Below are 26,665 nucleotides of genomic sequence, written 5' to 3'. Positions count from 1 at the left end.
TAAGACTGAAACACTAGCTAACTTGTATAATAACTTTATAATTTAATGACGCTTAATTAATTTATTAAGCGCCATTATATTCTTCCATCTGCACCATTAAATGGCCGGCACGGTAACGTAGCAAGGGTTCTAGCTCTTGGTTTCTCTGCATTCAGGTTGTCGGACTCCGTGCCTTCTCAGCCATAGGCATGCCAGGTTAAGCCGCATGTGCCCAATATCCTGGAGTTTGTCACCCGTTCTTTAATTACTAAACCCATTCCTACTGTTTCTATACACGTTCTTGTGAGCTTTAGCGTTGTAGAACCCCGCGATACCCTCATAACCAGCAAACGCTCCTGAGCTCCTAGAAAAGGACATCAAAGAAGGAAAGAGTGACTGCTCATCATAAAGATGGACACATGGGAGGTATGCGGGTCATCATGGTCAATGGACCAAAGTTCAGATAGCATTCTTCATGAAAGGTAGAAGGTTTTTTGGCCGGATCCTGGATTTGCTCACGTCTAAAAGCTGGGTTGGGGTCAGGCTGATGGTATCCATGGAAACAACTTTTGACGTAAGCAGAGAAAATACACAATTTTATAGGGAACTGGATGTGATTGAATCTCATTTCCCTTTATGTGTTCTTTGGTCATATTACCAAGATTCTTTTTTTTTTCCTCCCATTTCTTGTGTCTCTTAGACTTGGTCCTTTTATATATAATATGTTTGTATCTATGTATATAGAGATGGATAGCTGTGTGGATCTATACCAGTTTATAGTATAAATTCCTAGGAGAATGTATTTCCACTATCAATCCTGCGCAAATATAGCCCCGTTCAAGCTTCCCAATGCGCTTCTTTTCCACAAACTACGACCCCTGAGTTGGCAGTGCGCCTATCCCTTTAAGAAGTCACAGCTGCTCAGGCCCCTCTCCTTTAACGCCGAATGTCGGCTGCCAAATATACACAGCCTTAAAGGGGAGGGTTTTACGAACGACCAATCCCCGTCCTCCTTGGGCTCTACTGTGACTACTGCTTTAAGCAGCCCGTCCGGTCTCGGATTTCTAGTCGGAGGGCACAAAGTGACCGGAGCCGCCGTTATGTACCGAGCCGGGCTTTTCCAGGGGCTGCTGCTATTCCTGCTCCCGGCACTGAGTAGAGGTTACTTCCCGGAGGAACGCTGGAACCCCGAGTCTCCTATCCGGCCGCCCACCGTCCTGCTCTCCCTGCTGGCCAGGAACACCCAGGGGTCCCTGCCTGAGGTTTTGGGGGCTTTGGACCGGCTCAGATACCCCAAGGACCGGATCTCCCTGTGGTGAGCTTACCAGTTCTAGTAACTCTCTATGACTATACGTGTATGTATATATAATGTACAGTATATACAGTATATATAAATCACTGTTACCCACGTGGGAGTATTGCTGTAATTCATTAAAGTACATATTCTCAGAGGATGTAGATAAGTGGGTGTTTCATCCTCTATCCCCCTTCTGGATAGACACATTGATCTTGTTCTTGTGGGGTTTGTGAAACCAGTGACATGTTTCCCTGACTTCCTATCCCGTCATGACACAGACCTTAAAACGTGTATGCGGGGCTCTCCTTTCCCACTGTATCATGTTACATTTCCACATCATCATGAGAAACGGACAAAGCATCCACTGTTTCTCTCTTATATAAAGTCATGCCCGGTATTTAATGGGTTATACCCGTGTTGGTTCGCCATGCCCACCCTACTTCTCCTATTGGCGTCACCGTGGGCTTAAATCTGGTCGTACAACAGCGGCGGGAGTCGTAGATGTGTGTCCAACTTTTCAAATAGATGGTCCCTTGATTGTGTGAATTTCCTGCTTTTAACACAAGGTTTCCCTTAATTATCATTTATTATTATACACGGTAGATAGGGCTGTAAGTGGCATGTTAGCTCTTGGTTGCAATTCTCCTTGATGTCCTGATCTAGAGCCTTCGCATTTGAAAGATAACATTCTGTTAGCAGCAAATTGTGTAGCAATACTTCTTAGTAGTAACTTCTTGGTTCTGCATCAACTGAAGAAATCTTGAAGCTCCGATTGTATAGCTTGAATTTCATAAAGTGAGGTGGGTTGTACCTTTGGTAACAACCCAAGAAGGACCTAATTCCCATCTAAGGGCTATCTCTGTTTGCATCAACCCAAGAAGGACCTAATTCCCATCTAAGGTCCATCTCTGTTTGCATCAACCCAAGAAGGACCTAATTCCCATCTAAGGTCCATCTCTGTTGGTAACAACCTAAGAAGGATCTAAGGTCCATCTCTGTTGGAAACAACCCAAGAAGAACCTAATTCACATCTAAGGTCCATCTCTGTTGGTAACAACTCAAGAAGGGCCTAATTCTCATCTAAGGGCCATCTCTGTTGGTAACACCCCAAGCTGTGCCATCAGTTTCCGATTTAAAAGGTTGTCCACACACGTACGGGTGAGAAATGCTATATCTAATAACTTAGCATTCAGTATGAATATAGTCCTGTAAGAAAGAAGCAGCCAAGTGACAGCTCTCCAGATGTTGTGGGGGCCATGGGAGGTGTAGTCCAGTCCCAGCTGTTAAACTTTTGAATGCCTGCTTTATAACTTAAGGTAGTTGGTGGCAATTGGCTACAAAGTAGCAGTCTAATACACATGACTTAGAGTCTAAAATCAGAGATGGGGTGTTTGCCTGGGGGCTGGGAGGCTTTAACCTTTTTCAGCCTCCCATCACCAATGGCAAACATATCTGTTTGGTGATCTTGAACAGGAGAAGCTGCTATTTACTGCCAGGGGTCTAAACGAAATTCGCTTGTATGGATTTTAAGGGTTTGACCTTCTAGCACAGACATGGAAAGCACCTGAAGAATTTGGGGGAAGTGCAGAGCAGGAACCTTCTCCCGAAATTCCATGGAATTTCTTTAATGAGCTAAAGAGTTGGTTTTGAGCTGGAAGCTCAGTAGCTTCTCCTAGAAGACATGTTGCACGCTTATAAAAAAGAGCTCTCGTTGAACCTGGTCCAGTTTTGGGCACGTGAGGACTCGAGCTGAATTCAGTAGAAACTAATAATTAAAGTTTATAATACATTTGCTTTCCAAACTATTTCCTATGTAATGCACTGAATTTTAACTTGGCGATCGCAGAATTTGAGGTGGAGCTGCCTGGTCCCGCTGGAATATTGTGAAGTTTGGTTGCCTAGTGCAGGAGCTCCACCAGTCGTTTTGAGCGGATACATCACTTTTCCTAAATTCCAAATTTTTCAGTTAATTAACTAAATTAAGCTATGTAATACTGTTTATATACAATGTACATATAATACATATAAATTTAATTGTAAGCTTGTTTGAGCAGAGCCCTTCCTACCTTTTGCTTCTGTAAATCTAGATGGTTGTACTTATTATGGCCTGTTTAGCTATTGTACAGCGCTGCAGAGTATGATGGCACTATATAAATATAGAAATAACTATATATGTACTAGAACATTACTTTATGTATTTATCGTGTTAGCAGCCCGTTCCCTGGATTTACATAATAATAGTTATTTTTAATATAGATATATTGCTTAATATAGTTACATTTAGTGAGTAAATGTGATGATGACCGACCCATCAAAGAATCAAGCTTTATCTCCAGAGTTGTGGTGGGCAATTCCTAGTCCCCCTTCCTGTTAACTAATGTACAGATACCAGCTTGTATGACTTTCTTTTCCCGTTAAATATTTAAGTTCAGTACTATGTAACGGAATACGCTTGCGACTTCCAGCCTGACGGTGACCGGTGATCCTTTGTTACGGCTCTTTCAGTTACCTGAGTGCATTGGCACAGCTAATGCTCTGGGAAGAGAATAAATGTAGGGCAAATCACCAACATTACCATGGACAAGTAAGAAAATAAATGAACCTAGTACAGGATTTACATTAACAGCCAATCCCATAGAAGCCAGGAGCAGGCACACTCATTTTGTAGTATATATATTATATATAAATATATATATATAAATATTTGGGGAGTTTTAATATTTATCTTGGGTCATGACGTGGAAAAGCTGTATGAACCTAATTCGGTGTATTGTCTCCCACAGGGTTGCCACCGATCATAATTTGGACAATACAAGCAGCATTCTGAGAGAATGGCTCATAAACGTGCAGAGCCAGTACCACCACGTGGAGTGGAGGCCACAGGAACATCCCAGGTACTAAAGTAGAGCTTCTGAACTCGACCCAGAGGTACCCTGCCAAATCACGGGAGTTTGACAAAGCACGATAAACACGTGGATGGGTGCATGACGGTTCTCCTCACGGCGACGTTGTGCAGACCTTCCGTAATGTCCTCATCTCAACATGTTCCACGGTTAGCTGGAACGGCTCGCCCGAAAGAGCAGCTCTAAATCAATTAACTTAAATAATTTATTTACGATACCAAAACACATACTTTTTTCTGTTATTAAATAAGAGCTCCCACCATTTTTTATTCGAGTATCAGATTAAAAATAATGTTTCAAAATATATGTTTTTTCAGTAGAACTACTTTATGCATAAAATAATGTTTTCAGGCAGCTGTGTATTAGCCATTTGTATGTGTTATCCTAACCTGATCTACTAGACAAACACCCTAACTCCATATCACACTGCCTTGTGGTAAAGAAAAGAATGGCTAGGTCTTAATCACCAACTTGGACTAATGAAAGTCTATGGAGGAATCGATTTCATTAGCATTGTGCGACATGATGTTTCCACTCTTTCTTCAGATGGTACCAGGACGAGGAGGGCCCCAAGCACTGGTCACGCAACCGCTACGAATACATCATGAAGCTCCGTCAGGCTGCGCTAACCTCTGCGCGGGAGATGTGGGCCGACTACATCATGGTATGTGAAGGATGCTCATGGAGTTACGCTAGGCGAAAAACCTAAGCTGCTTAAAGGTCCCCGTTGGAAAACTGGTGGCTGAGTAGATCTGATTTGCAATAGATTACAAGGTTTTGAGACCTGAGTAGTCGTGAAAGCTTGCAATCTATTGCTGTTAGCCAATGAAGGTATCATCTTTACCAAGTTTCCTTTTGTTTTTTTTCCCCCCACGGCAAACTCGGTACAAATCTATACCTCGATGGCAAACTCATGTGCAGGGTCCTCAACTCCTGTTTGTATGTGTGGTTGTTGTTGTTGTACAGCGCTGCGTAATAAGTTGGTGCTTGACTCCTAAACGACCAGTAAAAGATTTTTTAAATAAAAGTGAGGAAAAGGTGTTTTTCAGGTTTTTTTCATAATATTTTATTATTTTGTTTATAGGAAATTAGATGATCTGATGAAAAAAACTGTATCTGAAAGCCCTTGTCGTTGCCGCTTAAAAAAATAATGTATAACTTGTGTGAGTACACTAAATAAATAGGAGAGAGAGGAAAAAAACTATGGCTAAACACGAGCCCCCCAAAAGTGTTAAAACAGCCTCGGTCAAGAAGGGCACAAAAAGTAAAAAAAAAACAGCCTTGTCCATAATGGGTTAATAAATAAAGAATGATGATAATATACCTAATCCGCTTCAGGAAATCCTAACTAAACGGAGAGTAGTGTTACTACCACAAGGTGAAGAAGCTACAAGGTGTAGAGACTTGGTTGAGGGAACCCTGAAATATTGGTCAGTGGACATCTTATTAAAGAAAAGGTGATCGTTTGTGGGTTACATTTTGTAGTTGTTTTGTTTTATCTTTTTCTCTATAGTTGGTGCAGAAATGTTCATTATGATTTCGTTTTCACAGATCTGTGTTTGGGTTAATCTTGGGGGTTTTTGAGTGACAAAAAGGCTTGAAGAGCCCAACCACCGTCCAAGGACGGGAGAAACCTAGAATCTGAGGGCTGATGTAAAAACTCAAACATTAATCAGTCCTTGGTCTCATCTTATATCCCACATAACCATTTCAGCACCTTGATTATTTTATTTGGGGGGGGGGGTATGGGTGAAAACCAAATGCCTTTGCATTATTTCGCAATAATGGCTGGGCCAAATTAATGGGTCATTAATTTAATTAAGCATTATAATAATGTGACGTCAAGGAGTTTAAACCTTAACTCTCCTGTAAACTCTCCCTTTAGTGAATATACCCCAAAGTTACCATCTATGTGACATTTGGCAAATATATATATATATATATATATATATATATATATATATATATATATGTATTACGGTATTACATACACTACTGTTCAAAAGTTTGGGGTCACTTAGAAATGTTCTTGTTTTTGAAACAAACGCAAATTTTGTCCATTAACGGAAACGGCTGATTTTTAATGGAATATCTTCATAGGCGTACAGAAGCAGTTTCTCACTCCCATCACTCCTGTGTTTTAATGTGTTCGCTGGTCCAAGTTTAAGTTTAAAAGGCTTGTTGATCATTATTGTGCAATTATGTTACAGCTAGAAATGTCCGTGTTTTCCCCTAAATCTTTGTACGGTAATGTATGCATTCCCTGCAGTCACAGGGCAATAACAAAATAGTGTACGATGGGAGTTAATTGACCTATTTAATATGTTCCATCCACACAAAGGACACCACCACTGTTAACTGCGTGTCTTCTGTATCTGTGTGTGGGTTATCTTGGCTGTAATTTGACATTATATCTGTCTGTGGATCCGGCTCGCACCTTTGTTTGTTTGCCGGGAACATGGGGGATGGCAGTCCTCAAACATCAGGTGACTTCTTGGCCAGGTCAGTAGGACCTCTTCGGCTGATGGCAATAAGAATGAAAAGTGATTTCTTGTAATTCGGTTTTTACCGTATTTCATGTGCCTTGTATTGCTTTTCTGTATGACAAGCTGTTCGAGAGATATTGATGGCCGATGGGAGGGTCTGAATAAAGGTATCTTCTAATGAACCCCCCAAATAATTCCTGCACAGTCCATAGCATGAGATACTAGGGGTCCTGATTGCCCAAGAGGGCTATCTGCCGCCCTAGCCCTAGTCTACCTAGCCCGTCACTGCATGTGTGTGATACATGGAGTTGGTTGGGACATGTATATGTGTTAAATATGCAAGGGTAATTCCATCTTCGGAGGTAGCTTGTATCTCCGAAGCTGGAGTTATGGGTGCGTAATTTTACACAGGTGCATATTATACCCGATATTTTACGGTAATTGCCCCATACGCACCAATAAATTCCTTGTAACAGACATTCGGGCATGCTAGGGTTAATCAGAATATGTAGTCTTATCCCATGTAAGCTATTTAGTGTGTGTGGTGACCACGTGTTTGTGATCTAAATGAAGTATTCCTTTCTTGTTCCCCCTTTAGTTTGTGGACGCCGATAACTTATTGACCAACCCCAACACGCTAAATCTGCTGATCGCTGAAAACAAGACCATTGTGGCTCCTATGTTAGAGTCCAGGGCGGCATACTCTAACTTCTGGTGTGGGATGACAAGCCAGGTGAGGCAGATTGTCTCCTAAAATTAACTCTAAAATCCATGAAGTCTTTGTCATTCTGACAACTGTTGAAGACATATCTGCCAAGGCGCCTGTTGTTCTGTGCCCAAGGTTGGAAATATTGCTAATTCTTTAAGCCCCCCCCCCGTGTAAACTGTCACATGTTGCCCACTTGCATTATGTCAATCTAACTTGTCTTCAGGGATATTACCGGCGCACGCCGGCATACATGCCAATCCGGCGCAGGGAACGGCGAGGCTGCTTTGCCGTCCCTATGGTTCACTCCACGTTTCTGATCGATCTACGCAAAGAGGCTTCTCGCCATCTGGACTTCTACCCTCCTCATCCTGACTACACTTGGGCCTTTGATGACATCATCGTCTTTGCCTTTTCATGCAGGCAGGCAGGTGAGATTTGGGGAGAATCCTGAGTTTCTTTGGTTTGCTGCGTCTTTCCCCGCTGCCATGCTATCCCAACGAAAGGGACTTAAAACTTGGTCGGGTTTTAGGAGGGCTATTGAGGAGAATTCGCGTTGTGTATAGACGTTACATACTTGGATTTGTCAATGTTTACTGCAGATGTTCAGATGTTCCTTTGTAACAAGGAGTCATATGGATACCTCCCGGTTCCTCTGCGATCTCACAGCTCCCTCGTAGATGAAACGGACAACTTCTTACATACGAAGCTGGAAGTAATGGGTATGTGGACACGCTCTAGGTTGGTGATGGGTAGGTGGACACGCTCTAGGTTGGTGATGGGTAGGTGGACACGCTCTAGGTTGGTGATGGGTAGGTGGACACGCTCTAGGTTGGTGATGTGTCTATGTGGTACGTTACAGAATCTGCCCCCTACAGAGTTTAAAGGATGAAGGCATTAGTAGCAGAAGGAGGGAGGTAGTTCTGCTACGTTACAGACCTCTGGTTAGACCTCACCTAGTTGTTCACGGTTCTGTAGACCCCCATCTCCAGAAAGATATTGACATTTTAGGGATAGTTTAGAGGAGGGCTTACAAAAAGGGTGAATGGTTAGAATGATAACAATTACTAGGAAAGACTAGGGGATCTTAATAGGTATAGCTTGGGGGAAAGAAGTGAGAGATGTGGATACAAATGAAATACCATAAAGAGATTTACCAAAGAGTGCAAAGTTAAAGCAAGATACATTTGAGAACAAGGGGTCATAATGGAACCCTAGAGGGTCAGAGGCTAAAGGCAAGGATGTGATATGAGGGTGATAGATAAGTGGAAGCACCTCCCAGCAGAAGTGATAGAGGTTAATACAGTAAGGGGATTTAAACATGCAAAGGATTGGCATAGAGCTGGTGGAGGTCATGGGTTGAAGCCTTACCGTTCCTCCAATTCTCGTTACAGTAAAGGGCCCTCCTGCAGAACCATCACAGTTTGTGTCCATTCCGACAAAAATCCCAGACAAGATGTCCCTGGATGAGGTACGTGCCAAGTTTACTGGTATAACGCTGTACCTTGGAGGAGCTACAGTGACAACTGGGATAAAGGCTTTCAGCTTTCAGAATCTTATTACTCAGAGAAGGCACTGCAGCTACGTCCCTCAAAAAGGGAATGTATAGCATCAAGACATACAGAATATGTTTATAAAAGGGCGATGATATACTTTGCATGTATGTGTGTGTATATGTATATGTATGTATATATATATATATATATATATATATATATATATATATATATATAATCTGTTCAGGCATCACTAAATTTTATCGTGTGCACACCTTAAATGCGAGGATCTCCAAAGAAATATGTACTCCCCCCTCCGAAGAAGCTTGAAATCAATAATAGTACAAAAGCGTTTCTATTTCTACAGGATTGTGTCAAATATTATAGTGATATTATTACAATGGATGTTAAAAAATATTAATAACAAATCTGGAATAAAAATGAACTCAAATACTTTTGTAATGGAGTTAAATTGGGTTAAAAAGGAGAAAATAATCCCTTCTGTTTGGTGTTTATTAATTCATTTACAATTTGCTTCTCCATGAAAGTTGAGTGATTTGATCATTTGTTAAATAATCTGACAAATGAGAGAATTTGACACATTTATTTATAATTTGATAATAGTTTATTATAATATGGATACATAGTGTGTGCCTCTTCATACCCCGTGGTTAAAGGGAACATTGAAGTTTATTTTAGAATGACGACTCTATCTTTTGTAGCAAAGTGAGCGTGAAGCCTGCCTTTTGGGACCTCTCTCTTTCTCTTCTTCATTCGGTGGAAGAATAAATGCATGAACACGTTCTCTCTCCTCTCCAGATCTTTCTCATTAATCTGAAGCGGAGGGCGGACAGAAGAGAGCGCATGAAGAGGACGCTGTATGAGCTGCAGATAGACTACAAGCTGTCGGAGGCAACGGATGGAAAGTAGGTTCATGAGGGGTTGTAAGATTGCTGTAAGGAACGAGGTCCTCTTTAAGGACCGTCAGCCCCCTCTCTTTGCTTGTATGGGAATAGTGAATTTAAAGCTCGCCACAGACTCGGGATTAAAATCGGACCTGGCCCTTTGTAGCTGCACACTGAAATAAATGAGTATTGGTGGATCTTCAGCAGATAACCATCTCTTAGATCTCTTTTCTCCGAGGCACGGACTCTTGTATAGCAGATAACAACGGACAAGCTGCTTAACGTAGGTATAGGAACATGTCTTCGTAGATGGGGCTGCTACTAACTTCCGTTCCCAGTTTACTTGGTAATTACCGGTCTATTCTGTTGTTTCATCATCATTTCGAGGACATTCTTTTACCTGTTGCCTCCAGGCCTTTAGCCTCCAATCAGTTCCTTTATCACCAGGAGTATGTTCTCACAATTCCTGCTATTCCTTTGAAGCTTTACCGACGTCTGTTGCAATGAAGTTATCTCAATCTATTGCCCCCAAAGCAGTTATCTGCTACTGTTTCAGATATACTTACACGCTATAACGCGTATATGCACACATTCATAAATAAATACACAGCAAGAAACACATAATCTTAATATTCTACACAATCTGCCGGACAAGCGGCAATGCACGCGCATGGAAGGTGCCATTAGGCCCCCAGACATTTGTCCTCTTTGCCTAATCTGGGCCGGCAAACACTTAGAAACACCATGACAGGGACGTCATTTATATTAGAACAAGGGGTCATGATTTAAAACTAGAGGGTCAGAGGCTTCGATATAACACAAGGACGGGTTTTCTTCATGGAGAAGAAGGTGGTAGATAAGTGAAACAGCTTGCCAGCAGATGTGGCAGGAGCCAATACAATGAAAGACTTTAACTATGCATGGGATCGGCATAAAGCTATCCTAAATATCGGTTTGTCTTGGTCTGTCAATTCTTGTCTTGTCATACCCCTTGAATTTATGTATTGTATTAAGTGCTGCATAAACTGTTGGCACTATATAAATAATAGATAATAATATAATAATAATAATAATAATAATAATAAATGTAAGACAAGACCAAGGACTGATTACGGTCATGAGAGTCTTTACAGCATGAAACATTTGCAGGCTAGATGGGCTGAATGATTCTTACCTGCTGTCAAATTTCTATATTCTTAAATCAAAAATAGCCCAAAATATTTATTTTTAAAAAAGAATCACAAGCTGTAATGGTGACCGTTCCCCTTTAATGTCCAGCTATGATTATCCCATCTGACTTGGAGTTCTGGTAACCAAACTCAGAACTAAACCCCTACCCCATGTTTTATAGTTTGATTTTGGGTCCGTTCTGGGTTTGCTATTTTTGCTTCGATTCATCTTCTTTTGCCATCATCTTTTCCTTCTTAAAACTGGCTTAAAATGTATTTATTATAGTATTTATGTTCACAAGTGGGTTTCTTTATTTTTTTGTATTTTCGTTTATTTATGTTGAAATGTAACTGTTCTTCGACATACAACCAAAATAGTTTAAATTTAGTAGATTTAGCGCAAAGCCATTTCCCTCTTTAGCCAAGTTGCTATAATTCTGGTCTAACATCCGCGTCCGTGTGCAACTGTACATTATAACAAAGCATATCGTACCATTCGTTATCCCCATTCCTACATTTTTTTCATGTGTAATGCACAATTTATGTAGTTTATAGCTGAAAACTATTTTTTTACAATCAGAGTTGTAGGTTTTTTTTGTTTGTTTTGTGTCTGTGATGTTATGGACGTGGTTTGCCACCGAAAACAACAAGGTGTCCCATTGGAACCTCGGAGTGCATCAGCTGCCTGGCCTCCTAAATAGTTATCAGATTTAATGCCATAGGTCAAAAAATAAAAATGTCTGGAATGTAAGAGTAGGAGGAGAAAAAGGATCGGTTTATGATGGCTTCGGACCATGTTAAAGTGGATGGAGGAGTCCACGTGTTTGAGGTTCCTTTTTTCTCCAGGCAGACACGGTTAATCTCGATTAAGCTTCTTGCCTCTGGACCAAGGTTCTCCTGCAGCTGTCTTTGGCAAGACTATAAAACCATCTTAAGCTGCGGATGCCAGATTTGTCCTGCTGGGGCTGTGCCACGTCCCCCAGCCCTTCTCATAACCCCCGGGGCTGTGGGCTATGACTATCCAGCACGAATACAGCTGTCCCTGTCAACATGTACTCTGGTTGAAACCTCAAGAGAAAGATAGCCTTACACAGTCCAATTTAAAAATACATGTTCCTGTTGCTAAGTGGTTGCAAGTTGGTTAATTTTTTTTTAGAGTTATGTTTTCTTCCTTTTTTTTTAATACAGATCTTGAAATGTAATATGCGTCGTTGCAAGGAGATGAGAGGGGTGTCAGACTTTACAATAATTGTTGGTTCTCGTTCTGTGATGGAGACCAACAGACAAAAAGATGTAGAGATAAACAGTGCCGCATTTATGGGGGCTGCTGCCCCGGCCTAGGATGGTGCCCCTCACCCAGACCAGAAGCTGTGGAGGATCTTCTCTTATGTGGCATCATCTTCCTCTACTCCACGATTTAGTTATATGTCTTCCCCTGCCCAGACCTGCATATTAGAATGGAGTTGGTTTTAGTGGACATCAAATGGCCCACTGAGAACCTGCAATTTCCCAGCCTAGGCTCTGGAGTCGCATAATATTTTGGACCTGAGAAGTCTCTTGTATTCATAGACCAGTATGAGTATATCCATTCTCATCAATATTGGCACAGGCTTGGGTATTGGCCAGCGTTCCCTGTAAGACCTCGTTTCCTATGTTGATCTTCAACGATTCGTGTCTTTGGGGCCTGTATTCCTCAAACTGGAGAATAAAACTGTCCATGACCTGCACTTGTAGAGCTCTCATCACTTGAACTCCACTTTGCGGGTTCTCACGCATTACTAGTGGCTTCTAAGTGTTGCGTTAGCAGAACTCGTTTCTGAATTCCTTCCAGGAAACTCTTACCACTAAATTTGCTTAAGTGTCTGGCTTTAAATTCTTTCTCAATTCCTATAACTGCTTCTTGCTTTCTGAAATATCTTGCCTTTGGAGGCAATTGCGCCGCGTGAGTGCTTTTACGTGACATTTTGGTATAGAAATGCTACGCATGCCGGGGCTGAAGCTATCTGGTCCCCTGTGGTTACTGCATTTCGTCTAGGTTTGGAAACTCTTCTAGTAACAGCAGCCAGAAGAAAGTAAAACTTCATTACTCATTTGTGCAGGGCATTGATTTTCCATTGCAGTGCCTTGTTCGGAATATTAAATCTATGTCTTTTTAGGGATGGGATTTTTTTCTTTCACTTAAATGAGCTACGTGTCACCATACAACCCCCAAGAGTCACTGCTTCCTTCCTGAAGGAACATTCTTGTGCTGAACCCAATTATCTTGTAATTTTTCATACAGCCTGTGGGCAATGTCTGCTGGATAGCCATAGAGTTAATTTGTTTTTACCATTTTCCATGTTGTTTCGACCTTAGCTGGTATAGAGTTGGCAATCCAGAGGCTCTGAGTCTTACTTTCCCGGACGTAAGGCTTGCATGTTGAAGAACATGTCTAAGGCTTTTGTTAAAGACTGATGTTCTGTGATTAATTTGACGCGCAGATGCGGTGTCGGAATATTTGACTGCGTGTTGGCAGCAAAGCTAATGTCAAGTGCTCTCGCCAGCATGCAGCTGATCCCTGCTAACGATCCTTTTGTGGTCAACAACTTCTGTGAGTTGTATTCTACAAAAGAATTTAGCAGATGTACATTGTACAAATGTGTAATATTCTCCCTAGATTGTGTTTCTGTTGGCATCTTATGTGTGCTGCTCTTATTATTATTATTATTATTATTATTATTATTATCTTTTATTTATATAGAGCGCCAACAATTTACGCAGCGCTTGATACAATACATATATTCAAGGGGTCTGACAAGATGAGAATTGACAGACTAAGACAAACCGATACAGTAGGTGGAGAGAGCCCTGCACGCAAGCTTACAATCTAGAGGGAATGGGGTGACAAACATAAGGCATAGAGAAAGGGTGAGAGGTGGTGTAGCGGTCGTATCGATGACGGGGAAGTTCTAGCAGCTAAGATGGCGCGGCTTCTCTGAAGAAGTGAGTTTTGAGATGTTTCTTGAATGTCGGGAGGGAGGGTGAAAGCTGAAGGTTCGATGGAAGTAGATTCTAGAGATATGCGGCAATATGTTGTGTACTGTTGCCCACGTGTGCTTTGTGTGCAATCTACATGTATGTACAACTTTTCTACATATGGCCTCAATTGGCAAAGTGGTCTGGTCTTTTCAGAAAATATAAGTTACTCCCATTATTTAGTTTAGCACATATGTGGAAACGTTTTGTTTGTGTGTGTGTGTGTGTATACATTTGGTCATTATGATGCACAGTTTGCCTTAAAATAAGCATATATAAACTGTTTTTCTGGTACAAAAATGTATATTTTTCCTAAAATGAACTATTTATCGTTGGTTAAATATAACTAAAGGCAAACTACGGCAAAAACTGCCTTTTCAGAGGAAAAATATACCTAAGCTGTGGAAATTCAAGGGTTGATTGGCATTATGAATATTGTGTCTATAAAGCTAAAGTCTCTGCCCTCAGTCATAAAACCTTCTTGGTCTTTTGTGGTCTTGGCGTAAACCCAAACTGACAGTTATGTGGTAGGATCTGGCTGTTGGTTTGCCACCAAACGTACGCCTTTTATTTCTAACGTATATTTGTGCGTCCAAGGCACGGGTTTGCTTCTGAGTAGGCATCTGCTATTACCAACATTTTTGGTTTTCTTTTTTTTTCCCAGATTGTTAAATAAACTTAATATTATTATTTAAATATTCAAGGTTCATGATTCATCGATAATGGTACAAAATATAGTATTGAAAATTAGACCTCCCTATAATTCTGATCATTAATCCTAGATTGTGAAGGACAATTGCGTTGAGCAGACAGTTTTAAGGTAAAATACTCCAAAAGCTTTTATTGCCCAAAATCAGATTAAAACATATTTTCAAAAATATTGTGCTGTTGTTATATCATACTATAAACCATAGAATATCATAATCACACAGCCAGCCACTTGAAAGAATTAAGCAGGACTTCATTAACATTACCATAAAGAGTTGTCTCAGTGTGGTGTTTGAGCAGGGAAAGTCACGTAAAATATCACATGACCGACAACAATGGCCGCCTCCAGGTTTGCAAATAAATGAACCACGGTGGAACAAAATGAGATAAAACCCAAGTTTTTGTTAATGCCGACCTATATTACTTTGTACTGCCCTCTATGCTCAAGGGGAAAAAATAATTTCCACGGGCCCGGTACCTGAAACAAACACACTTAGTAGTGGTTACAAATTAAATAAGCAGTATACAGAGGGAGCGGCCATTTTATCTTCCTGTCCCGAGGATCTGCATTATTATCTCTCCCTATTTAAGTTATTCCTACCTTTTTGTTTAATGACTGTTCTCCTTTGGTAGGAGTTGCATTGATTATTTATATACCTTGGGTTGCTTTTTACTCCAAAGGGCCCTGAATGAGTCGGAAGTCCTAGCCATGGGTGTAAAGATGCTTCCTGGGTACAAGGATCCATATCATGGACGCCCTCTAACCCGTGGAGAAATGGGGTGTTTCCTTAGCCACTATAACATCTGGAAGGAGGTAAGATAAGTGCTACTTTTGTGAACCCTATGTCGGGTAGAGGGCATTTTATTAGTTTTTAACTGCAGATTAGTTTGAAGGAACTCTTGTTCGGATGGGATTATGCAAAGGGTTGCTTGATAATTCTATCCTTTGTGACCGCTTTCTTCCTCTAGATTTCTGAACGCTCGCTTGAAGTCTCGGCTGTGTTTGAAGATGACCTACGATTTGAAATCTTCTTTAAAAGAAGGATGCAGGCGCTCCTGCAGGACATAAAGAAAGCCCGCTTAGACTGGGACCTCATGTAAGGGAACTCCTGCTTAGGTTCATGGATTTTTAAAGAAGTGTGAGAATTACTAGAATAGTGTTTCCACGTGTGCTCCACAGGAGTGTCTATTTGTTAGACAGCCTGGGGCGGTATGATGGGTAGTCGAGAAGCTCACAGCTGGGCAGCTTGGGGTTAAAAAAATAAATAATGAAAGTGGATATTCCGGTAACAGTTATAAATTGTATCATTTTTGTTTCTTTTTCAGTAGGTACTCAATTAGGAAACAGACCAAAATGTTTCCTCTGCTTTCCCTTAGAATAAAAAAATATAAATGCCTATTTAGATAATAATTAGCAATTTGGTTGCCAATTAAAAGCATTTTTTTCTTCCTTCGCTAGCTATTTAGGCAGAAAACGGATGCAGGTGGATGAACCCGAAGAGCCTGTTCCCGGGGTCCGTAATTTAGTGGTGTCGGACTATTCATATTGGACTCTGGCATATCTGATCTCCCTGCGTGGGGCGAGAAAACTGCTTAATGCTGAGCCCTTGTCGAAGATGTTGCCTGTGGATGAATTCCTACCGGTCATGTATGACAAACATCCTATGTGAGTGCCTACATTTTACATGTTACATTGCAGTCTAAACATACAATTATCTTCTAGTTCAGCTTCCTATTATTACCAATATGATAAAACAATAGAAACGTTCTTACCCTATGGGACGCCAGGTGCTTTATGGCTTCGTGGTAATAGAATGAAAGAAGCCAGTCATTGTCGAAATAGCATTTGCATGAAAAGAAAAATCCAGCAGCCAACTCAACATCCTAGTCTGATGTCAAACATATATTAATTCTGTTTGCTCCATGCCATCCCATATTACCGTGAGTTACATTTATACAGGTTCTGGGCCAAACACAGTTAAAACAAAATTAACCCCTTAAGGACAATGGGCGGTCCATAAACCCATTGAAAACAATGCATTTTGAGCCCGTACATGTACGGGCTTTGTCACTAAGGGGTTAATGGTCATGCAGATTGCTCTACACTTAGCACCAAATTGGCTTGATATGGTCCCTGATTTCTCAAGGTCACTCTTATCTTCTGAAAACAGGCTCTGTTGATGGGTAATAAATAACACATTGAAGGATGCATCAAGAAGGCTTGGACATTGATGGGTCCACTCATACAATTATTGGTGTGGTTGTGGACCAATATTATTAAATACTTAACCGTGTGTTAAACACAGGAGAGTCGTCTGTACTGTATTATCAAATGAGGAAGGGAATTACAGAAGGGCTATTTTTGGGAAAAATACATAGAGAAAAATACATACATCCCATTCAACGTTTGGTCTGCCATAAGATAAGCCTATGAGATGGCGCATTGTTTTTTTTTTTTCCTCTTCTTCATTATCTTTACCAACATTTCTTCCTTCTCCGCTCTTTGCAGCTCTGATTATTCCAAGCAATTCTCACCGCGGGACTTGCTCGCCTTCTCAGTGGAGCCCCTCCTGTTGTATCCTACACACTACACTGGGGACGAAGGCTACATTAGTGACACTGAAACCTCCGTGGTGTGGGACAATGTGACGGAGTCCACCGATTGGGACAGGGCCAAGTCACAGAAGACGCAACAGCAAGAGAAGCTGCGGAGCGAAGCCATGAATACCCCATCCCTACGTTCCTCCTTCGACAATGCTGCCCGAGATGAGTTATGACACGGCAGTGGCCTACTTCCCTAACCTTTACAGCTTTAATACACCAGCATCAAAGTTCTGAGCATAGAGTGCTGCTCGTCGCTGAAAAACGGGACGCCTGGGATTCACTAACTTATTGCCGCAGTAATGATCTCCTACCATGACCCATTTCTTCTCTAATGTATTCCCACGGAACATCAATGCTGGTTACTGGGCTATATCTCTGCATGGGACAAAAGGGTGCTTTTATTTTTAGAATAATGTAAATGCCTTATTCCAGGATTATCCAATAAGTAAAATATTAAGCTGTACGAGTGGAAAACCCTGTGCAGTTAGAATATGGTACATGCCAGCTGGCAGCTAACCTGTTAACAGGAGATCTAATGCTTTTTTTAATGTAAAATGGGAGGGGGGGCTCCCCGATTAGTCTATGAGCTGTCGCTGTGACGGATGCTTTTTCTATTTTAATAATAATATAAGGGTGGAATGTCTGGGTGCTAACTTAATTTATAGTTCAGAATTACCCGTAGAGGCACATTTCCTTCCCCTTTTGAGGTCGAATGGTGAAAAGTTGGTGCCTGTTTTGTTTGTATATAGATTAGGATTTCAGCTACTTTTTGTATAAATGGCCTACTTTCAGGAAACGATGGGATAGCTGCAATTAACGTTGAGTTCCTTCGTTTGGGAGTCAAAATTTCTAAACCTTTTTCTTCAGTCATTCCATCAGTCCTATCCGTTCAAAGGCACTTCAGGGTAGTTAACCCTACGGTGTCTATGGGAAACCAAGGCAATATCATAACGCGGCAATTTAAAAAATGTATAGTCCAGCTTTTAAAAAAAAAAAAATTATTACAGGATAAAAAAGTGAATTTTTTTGCCGGATAGTACTAATCTATGCAAAATATCATTCAAACAAGGTATACAACGTATACAAGTATAACATTCCAAACAAATAGACATGATCTGGTACCAAACTACGAAGCTCTGCAAAATCCCATCGTTTTAGCCTTACCAGTATTTACATTTTGCTTTCTCTAGGCAATTGTATTTTTGAACAAGTACAATGGGGGGGGTCTTGCCATGGTTTTCTTGATATGTTCATGTTTGGCGTAAACACGCATGTCCAGCAGAATTGCTTTATTCCAATAGAGGTCCATTTGACTAAAGATGGTCTATGTGGAAAGTCTTCGCACCCGAATATTAGAGGATCATCTAAAATGCTCACCTCCAGGTCTGCAGACAGGAATGGACTGGGAATAAAACTTGTCCCTGACACTTTATGGCCTGCTGGGTACACATGGTCACACACTATAAATTGTTATGTCTTTGTAGCCTGCAGCTATGTATATCCATCAATGGGGGCCACACAGGCAGCATTAAAGCCATTTGCCCATTGTGGTCCATGGCCAATACGATCTTGTCTACAAATACTGTGTTATGCAACATAAATATCGTTTCTGATGACAGTAACACCACCCTTGGCAAACCAACAGCATTTAATGTTAAAAAACAACGTATGTATTTGCCAATAGAACTCCCCCTTTAAAGCAGAATTTGGCATCTTTTACATTGATTATTCTAAATGTATACCCATGGCTGCAATAATAGAGGCCACAATCCGTACGCGTGGACCAACATTACGTTACACTTTATTTATAGAACACCAACAGATTCTGCAGCGGTATTACAATAGGGAGAGTGAAAAGTAACAATAACAAGAAAATCAATAAAATACAGAATTGGCAATAACATTAAGGAAGAGTGGATTTAATATATTAAATATATTGCAGTCCCACAGATCCACTAGAGCTCTATTACTGTGTTTAGCCACACATTTTAGGGGGGAAGTGGAGCATTCAGCAGTATCATTCCATCGGTATCCATGGTGATTGCACAGCGTTTGACATGTTTGCACCAGAATTGGCATATCTCAATCTGTTTGGTTTAATGCTTTACTACATTGTGTGTGAAAAAGGGCACCATTGTTCATTAACCATGTCCTGGGAGTTGTAGACCTATCTTGAAGAACATCCCATTTGAAGTTAAAAGGAAGGATCTGTTTCGTGCCCAAGCTGATGCAGGGTATCTAATGCTTACAAGCCCCGTTCCCACTTCTAGAAGCCCAGGAGCTGTTTACAGAGTTCTATATATTTTTGTGCTTTTTTCAATAAATAATTTTGTACTATTCATGTTGTAAGTGAATTAATTCTCCAAAGTGGGCATTGTTGGGGCTGGGGGCTAACAGAGTGCAGCCCACGTCTGGGAGATAATTAGAAGGAAATACTCTGTGTAGCAAATTGGTCAGTTAAATATTAGTTTTATCTCTGGGTATTTACTAAGAGTTTTAAAGGACAAGCTCGCCCCCCCCCCCCCGATGATGGAAATGTACTGGGGTTGCCTGTAAACTCAGAACCTTGAAAGTTCCAATCCAACATTTAACCGTTTCTGACTTTTAGAATTCCGGCACTAGAAAATGCGGTTTTGGTTGATCTTTCCTTGAAGGGATTCAATTTGTAGAAAGATTCATAAAGAACTGGCACTGATGTTGGCCAGATGTTGTCATGGTTTAATCCTATAAAGTTCCATTTGACTAAAGTCGTGTCAAGTATTCTGAGGATGAAGACATCTTATGGCAAGCCAAGACCATCAGAAGTTAAGTGTCTTGCATGACTCCAAAAGGGAGCTGTCACCATAACTTGACTTGTAGCCATATGTGTATTTTTTGTGATTCCTGAGAACTCCCTACGTGACCTGTTCAGTAAGTAGCACACTGGGGAATACAGACAATATAGTTGCCCAAAGTACCTTTGGCAGCCAACACACAAATATTATACCATCATGCCAAATCCAACACCAATCCAGAACCACTTACCAAGAGCACAGAAAAGACATGGTATAAATTCTGTCTAAATCTACTCTAGGTCTCTAGTGGCTACACATGAAATTACAATGAAAGCCTATCTGGCCCTCTTGCCGCTTCACTTGAGACAGGTGCCTATATTTGAGCAGTAATTGAGTATCTTGCTGGTTCCCTGTTGTTGGGCAGCCTGCACTCACTTTGTTTAATTCGGGGGCATTGTCCTGGAACCATATGTGGGGTCACCCCAGCTCACGGTGTTGGAGCCAGAGATGTCCATTAGTTGAGTGCTGCCCCAGGCATGACCCCAGTGCAGTCATGTGTTGACACTGGTCATGGGGATGCATATTCCCAGAAGTATAAAGACGGGGAACTAGATGCGTGTCTCTATGTAATCTGATTATCGAGTAAACACACACTTCCCCTTTATAATGTTTTGTAAGGCTGGATGTGGTTGTAGCGAAAGCAGTTATAATCAGATATGCCAAACGCAAAGCAGGCCAATCGTAGAATATGTGAATATAACTATACCTTTCAATGGTGTGTTACAGGGACTCTTGCCCTCTGTCTAAACCTATCGCTGCTCTATTACAGGAGCCGTTCCCCTACTCACACCGTACACTTGCACATACATACAGATACACATACACATTTTTTTCCTGCTCCTCCTCACCTCTTCTCATGTGGAACTAACTCTAGGCTCACCACTGACACTCCAACACCATAAACTAACACACTTACCCATTCTAACACCATATGCTCACACTAACACCTCATAACAACACTCACACACTGGCTAACACTATACATATACACACAAACACACTACTCCTCATCCTCTCTCCCATCGTACGTGCAGCCCACACTGCCGTCCCTCTCTTTGGACTGTCTCTTACCTGGCACAGACACGTCTTCCCTGGAGTTTATACTTTCTGTGCAAGTTGCACCCCTTCTACCATGGCCGTGCATCCCCAGCACCTGCATTACCACTCCCCTGACTGTCTCTACACATGCGATATGACAGGGCCCCTTTCCATATAACCGCATGTACCTATGACTTAAATCAAAGTGGTCTGCAGTAAGAAACCAGGTGTTGCTCTCCCTCCTCTGTTATCATAAGCCAGTTATCTCTACTCGCCGAGGAGGAGATCTTAGCTATTCCCCTCATCTCAACAAGGCCCTCTCTTCCATTATCTAACAATTATCTTCAATCTTTCCCTCTCCACTGGATCATTCCCAATCCTTCCTCTTCCTGGTTTCCATTCTAAGTGGGGGCTTGAGAACTTTGGGGAAAGCCTTCTAAAAAGTTTTTAGATAGGCCTCTATATGAGGGGCAGTTAGTAGGTGGCTGTGGAACTAAAGCCCCTACTTGATGAGCATAGCACAAGCAGAAGCATCTTAGAAACTAGGTCCACAACATCTGGGAAGCTACATGCCGGATAACCCAACCATGTATCTATTAAGCCGTCATCTAATACCAGTTTAATATTTGCTTGGCTTATGCACATGCTTTTCCTCTTACTCTGAGAGGTGGAGCAGTGTCGATACTGTAACTCTGGTTTTTCTCAATTCTGCCCTGTTTAAGAGGAAATCCCATTATATTTCTTCATGGTTACTATCACCTTACTAGACAAGTTCTAATTCATACATGGTGAACACAAAAAAAACATTTTCATTACGTAGCAGGAACATTATATATTCTATATCTTTTGGGATAAACAATATTCAGTTTGAATACAAGATAAAAATGGTAAAAACCTATCTTAAAAATAAAAAACAAAAAGGTGCCATGTGTGTTCAAAACATTTGGGCAACTGGGCTAATCTACTAGGTGAATTTGATAAGCCCTTTTAATGTGCCATTGTGAGGTTCATGCCAAGAAGCAGGCCCCCTCCAAACAAAATGTGACAGAAGGGTGAATTTGAATTTATATATAATGAAACCACAAGACGGGAAAGAGAAATGAATAAACACATAATTATAACAAATAAGTTACATATACTGAACAATGAAATTGTGCTCAAAAGATTCCATACCCTGGCAGAAATCGTGAAATGTTGGCATTGATTTTGAAAATATGACTAATCATGCAAAAAAACAATATTTTATTTAAGGCTAGTGATCATATGATGTCATTTATTATCACATAATTGTTTGGCTGTTTTTTTAAATCATAATGATAATAGATATCACCCAAATGGCCCTGATCAAAATGTGTGGCAATTTTACAGACACACAAGGTTAAAATGGCAATTAAAGATTAATTTCCCACACTTGTGGCATTTTAAATTGCAATTAGTGTGTGTGTGTGTGTGTATAAATAGGCAATGAGTTTGTTAGCTCTCACGTGGATGCGCTGAGCAGGCTAGATACTGAGCCATGGGGAGCGGGAAAGAACTGTCAAAAGACCTGCGTAACAAGGTGATCGAAACGTTATAAAGATGGAAAAGGATATAAAAAATATAAAAAGATACCCTTCAATCACTCTTGATCTCTTGATACCAAGACAATGTCAGGTAGACCAAGAAAGATTTCAGCCACAGCTGCCAGTAAAGCACAATATGACGATACTTGAACAAAAATTAGCTGCAGGGTCAGGCTGCCAGAGAGAAGCCTTTTACTGCGCCACTGCCACAAAAAAGCCCGGTTACAATATGCCCGACAACACCTTGGCAGCTCTCACAGACAATTCGCATTTTTCTGCACGAAAGCTGTGACAATGACCCTAAGCACAAGGCCAAGTTGACGCTCCAGCGGTTAAAGTAGAAAAGGTGAAGGTTCTGGCGTGGCCATCACCGTCTCCTGACCTTAATATCATCGAGCCACTCCGGGAAGATTTCAAAGGTGGAGTTCATGCAAGATGACCAGAGACTCTGCATGAGCTGGAGGCATTTTGCCATCACGAATGGGCAGCTATACCACCTGCAAGAATTTTGGGGCCTCATAGACATAGACTATTAAAAAAGACTTCACAGTACTAAGAACATACTGAGTATTAAGGCTGTGAAACCAACTCTGCATTACAGATCCCTATACCTGGCAGGACAATGAGGCTATCATTAACCACAAAATTGTAATTGTGGTCACCATCTGACATGCTTCATGTTTTCACATATGATTGCTTGGTCCTCACCAAACCGTTCATATTCTATTATATACTCGTGCCTGGTTATCTGCTTCCCTGGGCATGATGGAAATAAAGGGTTTGTTGAAGTCCACCCTTGAAGGCATGACTGGAATCATCAGGAGAACGTGGATCTATGGCCCCGATAGCACCAGGTTCTGGAGAAAATGGCTCTGTGAATTGGGTGGCACTGGCAGTTTAGAGAAAGAGGTAAGTTGAATCCAATGATGATGTCATTGCTTACATGGACAAACTGTCTCTGTGACGGCTACATATTGTGAACCCCATATTGTACAATACACAAACTACTTTATCGTAACTCATAATCTTTCTTCCACAAATAGACATTTGAAACCCCTCACTGACTTAATCTAATGTTACTTTCCTGTTTCTTACTTCCCTCTTTGATTTCTTGCACACTTCACTCTTTCCACCTAATTACTGACTTCCCTTTTTCGGATATTTCTGATTTTTCAAATTAAATGATGACAATCTGTCCTCACTCGGCCAGGGAGTACGTGTTGGGTAGGCTGCAGACATCCAACTCGTCACAAGGTAACAAGCAGCTGATTTTCATTCTATCAACTGCTTATTTATCTAATAATGTTTTTGTCTTTCACCCCACTATGTTTGATGGAGTCAGTATGAAAACATGTTTAGTTCTAAAGAGTGTGTGTTGAGTGTGCTTTATCTGACAACAAACATCTATCTGCTAACTAACGTGTGGTCAGATGCCTACAAGACGTACATCTTTACTTCTCTTTACGTTCTCTCCTCTTTTTTTTGGTCTTGGGGTCCACCTAAGGATGCCTTCCGTTGGAGGACTACTGCTCAGTGGTGAGTGTGTTCCTAATGCCAAATATGCCTAGAGGGGCCTAGGAAAACAGGATTTTCGTGTGCCTTGGGCAGGTTGTATGAGTATCAAATTAGCACTCGAATCAAAATGTGCAGGCTCCTCGGAGGGGCCACAGAAAGTTTTTGCATCCTGCATGGCTGCATTCCCTACTGTGAATTAAGTATACGAGTGTAACAATGTGACCCGGTCTTGTATGTTATCAAAAGGCCAGTAGAACAATAACAATGGTATAGCCAACAATAATCTGTTTGGAGAAATAGCATGTCCTTTTTTTTGTTCCTAAAAAGTTACCAATTTTATCTGTGGCTGTTGTGCAATATCTTTTATAAACCAAACAAATTTTTTTATGCAAACTCCTAGAATGTTTTTTTACATTTATTTAAATGTAATATAAATCTACATTAGACATACGGCAAAAAAATCCATATTATAACGTCTTAGCCATAGATTAAGATGGACAGAAAGTCAAAGAATTAGGAACAAACAGAAACAAAAAAAAAGAGGAACAAACAAAACAGTCGAATAGAAAACAAAACAAAAAAAAATTGTGCAGAGAGGAGTTAAATCAATTCGTTTCGGTTTGCAATCTTTCTAGCCATTTTGTTCAGTGTTCGATTCTCGAGTCATGGAGGAATTTTTATGTGATTAATGAACTTATGCATTTTTTTCAATACAATAATTTGTGGTGGTGGTGGTAATATATAAAAATATGTCAACTATGGTAGATGACATTTAAACCAAAATACCAAGTTATTTTTTCAAAAATAATTTAGGCAATACTCGTGAGGACAAATAATGTCCCTAAAAAAATCAGGGGACCAACCCATTTAACTGGGGATATAATTCGGCCTCAGCGTTAAAGGGTGTCAGATTGTGTCCGTTAGGCTGTGTGTCCACCCTACCTTAAAAAAAGTTCCTCCTGACCCTGTCTGAAATTCTTTCCTCAGGTTTGTGTCTGCTGTTGTGCGCGGAGTACATAAGAGGTAGGTCACTGAGGACAGAACGCATTCAGCTATAGAGAGATAAGGGGAAGCACGTTCATTGCATGATGGCGGTTACAAATACAGAGTTGGCCAACCATGCAAATGGGTATTCAAATAGTTTCCAATTTAGATTTTAGTGGGGCATAACTCAATTTCCAATTTTATTATGCTTATAGCTATTTTTTCTAGTCCCAGCTCTTTCATAGTGCAGTTCGGTACTAAATAAGACCATTTGATGGCGTTTATAGATTTTAATAAGGAGACTGCTGATCTTTATGGAATAATGTTGTATATTAAAGATGATTGTGCTGTGATATTGTATGCCTCTGGCAAAAGAGATGTTAATAAAGGGATATTGTAAGTGTTTGGCAAAAAAATGTGTGGTAGGAAATAGGAGAGCTGAATGGAGTGAAATTAGATGGTTTTTGGGGTATTGGGGGTTAACAGAGTGCTACTACTAGTGTCTACTACAGGTTAGGAATTGACAAAGTTATACTGAAACTCTAGCCGTCATCCGTACCTTGATGATAGCCGCTTGCTTGATCCACCTATATCTATTGTGCCCTTTCCTCGACCCCAGCTCGGGGAGGGCTTTCCTATCCCTGATTGGCTGTTTTAAGCAGCCAATCAGTGGCACAAATTGTCCTAGCACTGAGTAGGAGGACAGCTGCAGCAACAGGGCTGCAACTTCTAGGTATTTTTTTTTATTAGTTTGAAAGGAATACATATTTAAGCACTCACAGAGGGTTAGGTGTACTCACAGAGTACTTTCAAAAGCATTTCTTTTGTCATGGGCCATGTCAGCGATATTAAGTTGTCCCTTTAATCACAGAGCATAAGAAAATGAAATACATAACAGGGTTTTGTGGGTTTTTTTTCCCCATTCAGGAGTGTATGTCATACAGAAACGGTATCAGGATTTTATACAATGTCCCGGCACCACGGCCTGCCCCGCAAACGCAATATGTGAAAAAAGCCAATGGGGCAAATTCTGTATCTGCAATGATGGATTCTGCAACAGGGATCATGGCATCAAACTCACCTGCCCTTCAGGAACATGCCACGGTAATGGAAATGTTTTGTCGATGTCACTCCCTGTCCTAATGTCTATATTGTATAGAAAACTCTATAGGCTAATTCCTTTTTTTACGTTCTGGCACATGTGAAAAAATGGAAAAGGAATATAAATACTGCCCCCACTACCACGAATAATATTATATTACATTTTATCAATAATATAATTGTACACTTGTTATAATCTCAGGTCAGAAGGGCCACGTATGCCTAAGTATTTAATATGTTTATTTATGTTTTTCGCTAATTTGTATATTCCCCTCCAATAGCATTTGCTAGGGCTCTCCATATAACTAACAATAATGATTGACTCACGGAAGTGCCAGGGACTTAACACGGACCAGTGGCCAG

The 26,665-nt window shown here is 40.8% G+C and overlaps 1 protein-coding gene across 1 annotated transcript; it reads left to right on the top strand.

The window, feature by feature from the left end:
- Positions 1–1,026: 1,026 nt before the first annotated feature.
- On the top strand, positions 1,027–17,731 carry COLGALT1 (collagen beta(1-O)galactosyltransferase 1). Its single transcript, XM_053464284.1, has 12 exons — positions 1,027–1,294; positions 4,060–4,170; positions 4,726–4,843; positions 7,264–7,398; positions 7,598–7,802; positions 7,974–8,093; positions 8,766–8,842; positions 9,687–9,793; positions 15,346–15,478; positions 15,634–15,761; positions 16,124–16,330; positions 17,174–17,731. The coding sequence occupies exons 1-12, from the start codon at positions 1,080–1,082 to the stop codon at positions 17,439–17,441; spliced, it is 1,824 nt and encodes a 607-aa protein (XP_053320259.1). The 5' UTR covers positions 1,027–1,079; the 3' UTR covers positions 17,442–17,731.
- The last annotated feature ends 8,934 nt before the right edge of the window (positions 17,732–26,665 follow it).

The sequence above is a fragment of the Spea bombifrons genome, chromosome 4 (assembly GCF_027358695.1).
Source record: "Spea bombifrons isolate aSpeBom1 chromosome 4, aSpeBom1.2.pri, whole genome shotgun sequence".
In the NCBI taxonomy this organism is placed as follows: domain Eukaryota; kingdom Metazoa; phylum Chordata; class Amphibia; order Anura; family Pelobatidae; genus Spea; species Spea bombifrons.
The sequence above is the reverse complement of the archived record's forward strand: the minus strand, read 5'-3'. Positions and strand labels throughout refer to the sequence as shown.